This window comes from Crocuta crocuta, unplaced genomic scaffold, assembly GCF_008692635.1.
Source record: "Crocuta crocuta isolate KB4526 unplaced genomic scaffold, BGI_CrCroc_1.0 scaffold24, whole genome shotgun sequence".
Taxonomy (NCBI): Eukaryota; Metazoa; Chordata; class Mammalia; order Carnivora; family Hyaenidae; genus Crocuta; species Crocuta crocuta.
This window is the reverse complement of record NW_027530974.1, coordinates 2,941,113-2,949,503: the sequence shown is the minus strand read 5'-3', so window position 1 is coordinate 2,949,503 and position 8,391 is coordinate 2,941,113. Positions and strand designations below refer to the sequence as shown.

Below are 8,391 nucleotides of genomic sequence, written 5' to 3'. Positions count from 1 at the left end.
ACATCTTTTGACATGAAGCGCTGTTGCCAGGAACACTGAAACATTGTGCCTGGGGTCCTACTTTGAAAAGCATTCACAGCATTACAAGCTGAAGTCATGTCTTGGAACACCACAGTAGCACTTTGCCGTCCAAAGAAGGTAACTGACTTAATTGGCCCAAACACTGACAACCTCTGGATTACCGACTGGAGGTCTTCGGTAGGTTGCATGTTCTTTTTCAACCATCTAGCAAGGGAGCAAATGGGGCAGTAGTACTATTAGAAGATAAACAAGAATCTTATTTCCATTTTCCCCATAATTTAATTAGAAAGGCATGAAGGGAGAATTGGGATATTTTACTGGAAATAAAAGCAGTGTTCTGGATCAGTAATTATATACTTAATTATTACATAGTTACATACATTCTTATTTAATGTGGTATGTTATGAAAGGCATATCTGCAAGCTACCTTAACTGCCCTTGCAACTCTGCTTTGATTAGCGCCATATCTATTAGTTGACAAGGATGAGGGTATCATTCCACCAGCTACAAAACCAACATGGAATATTTTGCTTTTCTAAATACCCCCTTTCCTTTTCAATCTTTCCTTCAAGTAACAACATCCAGGTAGCCAACCCACTGAACCTGTAACTTTTGAGGACTTCATTTTTTTTATTCCAATAATCATAATCCAAAATGTTCAGTCTTATTGAAAATATATGAATAGTGGGGCGCCTGGGTGGCTTAGTCGGTTAAGCGTCCGACTTTCGCTTAGGTCATGATCTCACGGTTCGTGGGTTCGAGCCCCGCGTCGGGCTCTGTGCTGACTGCCAGCTCAGAGCCTGGAGCCTGTTTCTGAGTCTGTATCTCCCTCTCTCTCTGACCCTCCCCTGCTCATGCTGTCTCTCTCTCTCCTAGAAATAAATAAAAATATTTAAAAAAAAAAAAAAGAAAATATATGAATAGTAATAGCCATTGTTTACTGAGCACCTACTGTTTGTTGAAAGTATTCGATGGCCCATCATCACATTTTACCCTCAAAAGGCAATGCCACAAGTTAAAAATGAGGTGGGTACTGTTGCTGCAAACATTTAACAAGCGGGGATGTAGAGGCACAGGGATTTAAGTAGCTCTTCCAGAGGCAAACTCATGAAGTGTTGCAGGGAGTTCCAGGTATACTGTGTTACTATGAGCCAACTACTGCCTACCCTCCCACTAATTTCAACTAAAATCTCTGGACAAAATATGCAAAACAATTACTTGCAGATGCTGAAATTGAAAGCAGATGGATTGTGTTGGGGCATCGAAATATAAAGAAGCAACTGCACAAGGATGAGTTTCTCAGATGGTGGGAAACGAGGAATCAGTTTGCTGGGCCCACCTGAGCATGTGACTTCCATGCAAAGGCAGACCCTGTTAAACTGTGCAGTGGTGGCCAAGGTACAGCTGGCCAAATAAAGTCTGAAGTAAAGGAAAACCCCTTTCTAATCAGGGAAAGGATTCCCTGGGGGGAAGAGGGTAAGCGTGAGGACAATCTCCAAACAGAGAGAGAGAGAGAGAGAGAGATGTTCCCCTAACTCTGTGTATGAACACACACAAGTCTCAGGTTCATGAGTGGACAGACTAAAGCCAACACAGTAAAGGCTTTGGAAACTGCACTGGGATTTTTCATCATTACCCATACAAAATCAGGACAGAGTGGTGTAGTCTCTAAGCAGGTTGATTACTTGCTAAAACAAAAATCACAACATTCTCCAAACGATTTTAACAGGACCCACAAAAACAACATTCTCCAGATAATGTCAATAGGACCCAGGATCCAAGCAACATAATATTTACTGTCCATGGTACAACACCAAATGACATGCAGAAGACCATGCAAATGTGAACACTCAGGTGAAGGAAAACCACATGTCAATCCTGAGATGACCTAGATGGCATTGTCCTATGAAGGCTTTAAACCAGTTTTTATGATGTTCCATAAAGTAAAGCACACTTGAATAATTAAAACAATGTGGCTTCTCAGCACAGAAACACAACCTACAAAAGGAGAAGCAAACATAAACTTTAGAACTGAAAATCTGAAATTTACGAAAAATGATCTGAAGAGCCTTGCTAACAGACTCAGTGATAAAGGAGTCAATAAACTTGGAAGGTAGATCTACAGAAATTAAACAATGTGAAAAACAAAAGAAAATACTGGGAAAAGATGAATAAATAGTGGCATCAGCAAGATGGTGAACTAGGAAGATTTGGGCCCTCATTTCTTCATAGAAACATCAAATAAACAACTACAGAAACTGAATACCTACAGCAAACAAATGAATGTCCAACAAAGAAAATTCACATGAAACTCATAAGAAATTGTGTGGCATTTTTACTTGCCTTTGCCTCACCCACTCCCCTGCAAGGTGTGGTTGGAAGGAATTAACCTGATTCCTGGCTCCCTCCCTTGGGATGGAAGGAGCAGAGTGGAACTTCTTTGCAACATTCTGACCTATCTGTGGTCTGCCTGAGGGACTGTTTGCTGTCTTGCCAGAGTCAAAGTTGAGAAGGGAAATACTACCATAGTTTGGGTGTGAAACAAGAAACCACATTAGATGTGGGCCATGGAACACACAGAAAGTACAAGCTGACTACAGACCCATGGATGAGAAAGATTACAAAACAGTGGAATACAATAGAACACTTAAGTCCCTAAGAACAAGCTGGAGATTCTTCAGGAAATTAAGACATTTAAAAGCTGAGGGAAAATTGTAAAGTAAAACATACAAGCCTAGACAAGAAGCATGCCCAGAAAAGACCTGAGAAGGCCTGAGCTGATCTGAAGACTCATGAGCCCATTAATAAGAATGGTCTTACCCATCAGTGTAAGAGGGGCCTGTTTTTGCAAATGCCCACTTTTCAACAAAAGGTCATAAGGCATGCAAAGAAACAGAAAAACATGGCCAAAAGGAGCAAAAATTCCAGAAATGATTTTTTTTAAAAAGGCACCTGATTACTAGACAAGGATTTTAAAACAAATGTCAAATACCTCAAAAGAGCTAATGGCTAACATGGATAGAGAGCAAAAGGACATCAGGAAAACAGCATGTGAAGAAACTAATAAGAGTGTATTGACAAAGAGGTGGACTTTTTTTTTAAAACAAATTCTGGGGCTGAAAATTACAATAACTGGAAAAATTCACTAGAGCAGCTCAACAGCAGACTTGAACAAGTAGACAAAAAAAAATCAGCAAACTTAAAGAGAGTTCATTTGAAAGGATCGAGTTTGAGGGGCAAAAACAAGTACGAATGTTAAGTGAATAGAGCCTGAAAGGCTTAGGGGACAGACTCCATCTAGCCAACTTCTATACACATGATGGGAGTCCCAGGTGGAAGAGGAGGAGAGAAAGGGACAGAGGGATTATTTGAAAAAAAGAATGACTAAATTTGAGGAAAGATGTGGATATACAAATCCAAGAAGCTCAATGAATGAACTAGAAGCAGGATAAACAGAAAGAGACCTACAATGAGCCACATTGTAATCACACCCGGCAAAGACAAAGATTAGTAAAATCGTCAAGAGGAAAGCAGCTCATCATAGAAAGTGATCACTGATAAGATAATCAGATTTCTCAGCAGAAACCTTGCAGTCCCGAAGGCAGTGGGATATATTTAGAGCACTGAAAGAAAAAAAAAATCAACTAATAACTCTACTTTGACAAAACTGCCCTTCAAAGATGAGGGAGAAATTGAAGACCTTCCAATGCAAAACCTGGGGTTGTTCATTACCACTAGATCTGCCCTACAAGAAATACTTAACAGCATCCAAGTTGAAAGGGAGCTAGATAGTAATTCAAAGCCACATAAAAATATAAAATTCTCCAGTAAAGGTAAATACATGCACAAATATAAAAATTGAATTATGGTAATTTGGGTTTGAAACTCCACTTTTTATTTTTAATAGGATTTGTTTATTTAAGAGAGAGAGTGTGTGAGTAGGGGAGAGGGGCAGAGGGAAGGAGGGAGAGAAAGAGAGAGAGAGAGAGAGAGAGAGTCTCAAGCAGGCTCCACACTCAGTGCAGAGCCTGACATGGGGCTAGATCCCACAATCCTGGGATCATGATCTGAGTCGAAATCAAGAATCAGATGCTTAACTGACTGAGCCACCCAGGCACCCATATTTTCTATAGGATTAAAAAGACAAATGCATACAATGGAATTATAAATCTATGTTAATGGGTGTGCAATATGTAAAGATTTAGTTTGTGACATCAATAACGGGCAGAGTTCTAAAGGAGTTTTCTTAGACAATTGAAGTTGAGTTGGTAACAATTTAAGATAGATTGTCACAACTTTAGAATGTTATATGTAAACCACAAAGAAAATGTCCATAGAAGATACACAAAAAGAAATGAAAAGAGAATCAAAATGTGTTGGTACAAGAAATCAACTAAACACAAAAGAAAGCAGTCATGGAGAAAATGAGGTATATATGGCAAAAGTAAGTACTTCCCTATTAGTAATTACTTCAAATATAAATGGGTTAAATGCTCCAAAAAACATGGACTGATAGAATGCATAATAAAGCCAGTCAGGATTCAAGTATATACTGCCTACAAGAGTCTCACTTTAGATCTAGGGACATGCTTGGGTTAGAAATGAAAGGATGAAAAAAAATATTCCATGCAAATAGTAAGCAAAAGAGAACAGGGATGGCTATGCTAATGAAAAAAGAGACACTGGAAAACTCTTACAAGAGATAAAGACATAATGGTAAAAAGGTCAATAAGGCAAGAAGATATAACAGTTATAAACATTTACACACCAAATATTAGAACTCCAATATATAATCATATGATTCCATTATAAACCAATGGAATAACATAGAAAACTCAGAATAAACTTTTGCATATATGATCACGATTTTATTTTTAATGAACAAATGATTTTTGACAAAGGTGCCAAGACCATTCAATAGGGAAAAGATCTTTTCCACAAATGGTGGGGGTTTTGTTTGGATAAAACAAAATATAGCATATACCTACAATGGAATATTATTTGGCCTTTTAGAAGCAAGGAACTTCTGACACACATTACAATGTGGATGAATCTTGAGGACTTCTGCTCAGTGAAATAAGCTATACACAGGTCAAATATTGTATGGCTTTGCTGATTGGAGGTATCTAGATTAGGCAAAGCCATAGAGGCAAAAAGTAAAATAGTGCTTGCCAGGAACTAGAAGGACCAGGGATAGAGAATTAGTGTTTAATGGGTCCAGAGTTTCAGTCTAGGAAGATGAGAAGGTTCTGGAAATACGGGTGGTGTGATGGTTGCACTGCGGTGTAAAAGTACTTAAAACCCCTGAACTGTACACTTTAAAAATTGGGAAAAATAGGAAGTTTTATGTACATTCCACCATGATAAAAATATTTTCAAAAAGCAATGCAATTCACCATACTAATAGAAAAGAAATATGATCAACTTGATAGATACAGTGTAAGCATTTGACAAAATTCAATATCCATTAAGATAGAAACTAAGCAAACCAACAACAGTAGTGTACTTCTTCAAACCGATAAAAGTAACCTGCAAAAGCCAATAGCCAACAAAATGCTGAAATTATTTTCCCCTTACATTAAGAACAATGAAAAGATGCCTGCTTTTACCAGTCCTACCTTTTAAGGAAAACAAATAAATGCTTTTAGAAGAAAATGTGAATAAATATGTCATTTCTTATGTTCTAACAATCTGTATTTTCAGAAACCAAACAAACTAGGATGTAAAGTAAAATATATTAGTTCATGTCAAGACATTGTGGCCTGAAATTGAGGTGTATAAACTATTGTTTTCTTTCTTTACAAGGCTGCAAAGTATGGTCAAATAATCTTGAGTAATCAGGAATCATCACTTAAAAAAACTTCTATCCTTATTCTGAACACAAGTTTAGTGCCTTGTATTGTCCAAGGAGGAAATACCATCATTCTAATTCTTTTATAACATTTTTTTGCCTTCATTGATAATGGATTTTTAAATCTAATTGTCAAGTTATGCCACTGAGGACACTGGGGAGGGGGGGTGGGGAGGTAGATGAGAAAATTTTTTCCATAGGACAATGATTTCAGTGGGAGTTTCCAGTACAGGCAAAATTTATGAGCTGGAAACCTCTCCCTGTGTGTTACCTTCAAAGCAGAGAGAACTCCGTCTTTATAGCAAATTATATATTCTTCTGTCAGGCTGGCAACAACACTTTTGAATACTTACTAGCTGCTAAATGTAGAAATCACTTATTAGGTATTGTATAGCAATACATGCAGCAATACTGAAGAAACAAATCTGGAAACATCATCTGTCTGGCATTATTAGGGAAGGAAGTGTACTAACATAATTTTCCAAGGAAACCAAAGCAACTTTAAGTGCCAGAATCCCAACCAATTCCACATCCCCACTGTTCCCACACAGTCTGACACCCACCACCCCTCTCCTGCTTCCTCCCTGGCCTCGGAGGCCAGGGATATGAGATCCTTATCGCCCTTATTTTTAAGACCCTGAAATGGCTCCCATTTCCATCAGTGTAAAATCTAGCAGACTACAGATAAAGCTAAGGTTCCACCATTTATAATATTGTATCTTAGGCCCTGGTCATGCTAGGGGTGGACTGGTGCTTCCTGACACATGCAGCATAAAAGCCCCATAGCTCCACAGTTGGGTCCCTCTCCAAGAATCCCAGCCCAGCCCTGCTAGATCTATGCTCACTAATGTGAAATGCAATGGCCCGTGGGAGACCCACATGCCTCCTGTCTTCGTGAGTTTTCTCTCAATGAAGGTGTGTGAAAATGGGGCTAATGTGCTATTATACATAGCAATGTTTTCATGCTAACCATATATCTCAAAGACCACATTAAGACATTTTTTGGCTAAGGCAAGAGTTTGTGTTCACCCTATATTATCTCTAAATATGCCTGCATCACACAAAAAGTAGATACCTACCTGACAACTATGGTTGACATCAGAGGCTCCTCAGGGCTTTTATTCCACAATTGACATTTACTCCACCCACGATTTGCATTGTTGATGGATTTTCTTCTCCACAGGGGCATGCTACTTGGATTGGGGGTCCGATTAATCTCTTTTGGAAACTGATGTCTTGCTAAGATCCTTTCTAAGCCAGAGAATTCAGAATTCTGAGCTAGTAACAAAATAAACATTCATACAATTCAGTGTTCCTTTCCATCTTTGCATAGCAAGAGTAACATGGCATTAGCTTGAGAATGAATATTTATACCACTTAATAATTGCTATTTTTTTTAAAAATTTATGTTTATTTCTTATTGAGACAGAGAGGAACACAGCATGACTGGGGGAGGGGCAGAGAGAGAGGAAGACAGAATCTGAAGCAGGCTCCAGGCTCTGAGCTGTCAGAACAGAGCCCGACACAAACCATAAGATCATGACCTGAGCGGAAGTCAGACGCTTGACCCACTGAGCCACCCAGGCACCCCTAATTGCTCTTGAACTCTGCCATTCCTTCACTGCAAAAATATTACTGAGTGACATTCAGACCTTAGCCTAGTCCTAGGCATCTAATAGATGCACAGCTAATAAATGAATGAATGGATGAACTCCAGTGTGTTAATACCCACCACAAATATTGAAATTTGTTTAAGTAATTTGTGCATGATTCTAAAATTAATGGCAATTTACTGCACCATCATTTTGATCTTCAGAGAGATTAACCATACTCTGCATTTACATCACATCCACTGCTTCACATTGACCTTGTTTGGCCCCTGACCAAATCACTCATCTGCGGTGGGACAAAGAGTTTGTGCCAGAATGTAATACAGTATACTGCTTCCTTAATCAAAACAGCCCTGCTACCAAAAGAACGGAAGAGAGGGAAGGAGGGAGGGAGGGAGGGAAGGAAAGGAAGTCAGTAGAACTACATGGTGGATTTGGTGACAGAGGTGACTTACACTGTAGTGTAAGCTTCTCTCTTTGCCAACTGTTAGCACTTTGAGAACCAAAAGCCAGTTTTCCCATTACACTGTGAATGGCTTTGCAGCACAGCTGGGGGATATTAGAAAATAAGAGTCCCGTGATCATCCTAATGCAGGAAGAGAAGCTGATCCCCAGTGATCCAGGGCGGCCCTACATAGAAATTAGTTCAGAACTCAGCTAGCCTCCGTTGTTTCTCAGACTGAACTACTGATGGTCCGTCCCAGACAGGGTAGTTGGCACAGACCCCAAAGAACCAAGAATCGGCCCAAGGGGCCACTGCTTGGCAATCTGACTAAATGAGGTAATGATTAACAGATTGATCTTTAGAGGCCTGCAAATCATTCCAAGTGAGTAAAAAACGGCTGGAATCTGGGGCTCCTGCCCAGTGGCCTCAGGCCTGGCTCAGACAGCATCCACATACTGCTCCTA

General features: G+C 39.4%; 1 protein-coding gene across 4 annotated transcripts in view; it reads right to left on the bottom strand.

Annotated features, from left to right (window-relative positions):
- The window catches only part of LOC144236413 (testis expressed protein 56-like), a 30,769-nt gene that overhangs the window by 16,954 nt on the left and 5,424 nt on the right, over positions 1-8,391 (bottom strand). For all 4 annotated transcript variants that reach the window (XR_013336532.1, XR_013336531.1, XM_077770039.1 and 1 more), the window contains exons 2-3: positions 6,952-7,150; positions 3-225 (exon numbers count right to left, since the gene is read on the bottom strand). Coding sequence is in view for 2 of the 4 variants with exons in the window: in XM_077770039.1 (XP_077626165.1) it covers positions 3-225; positions 6,952-7,150 (422 nt within the window). In the remaining 2 variants the exon portion in view is untranslated. The remainder of the gene's footprint in view (positions 1-2; positions 226-6,951; positions 7,151-8,391) is intronic.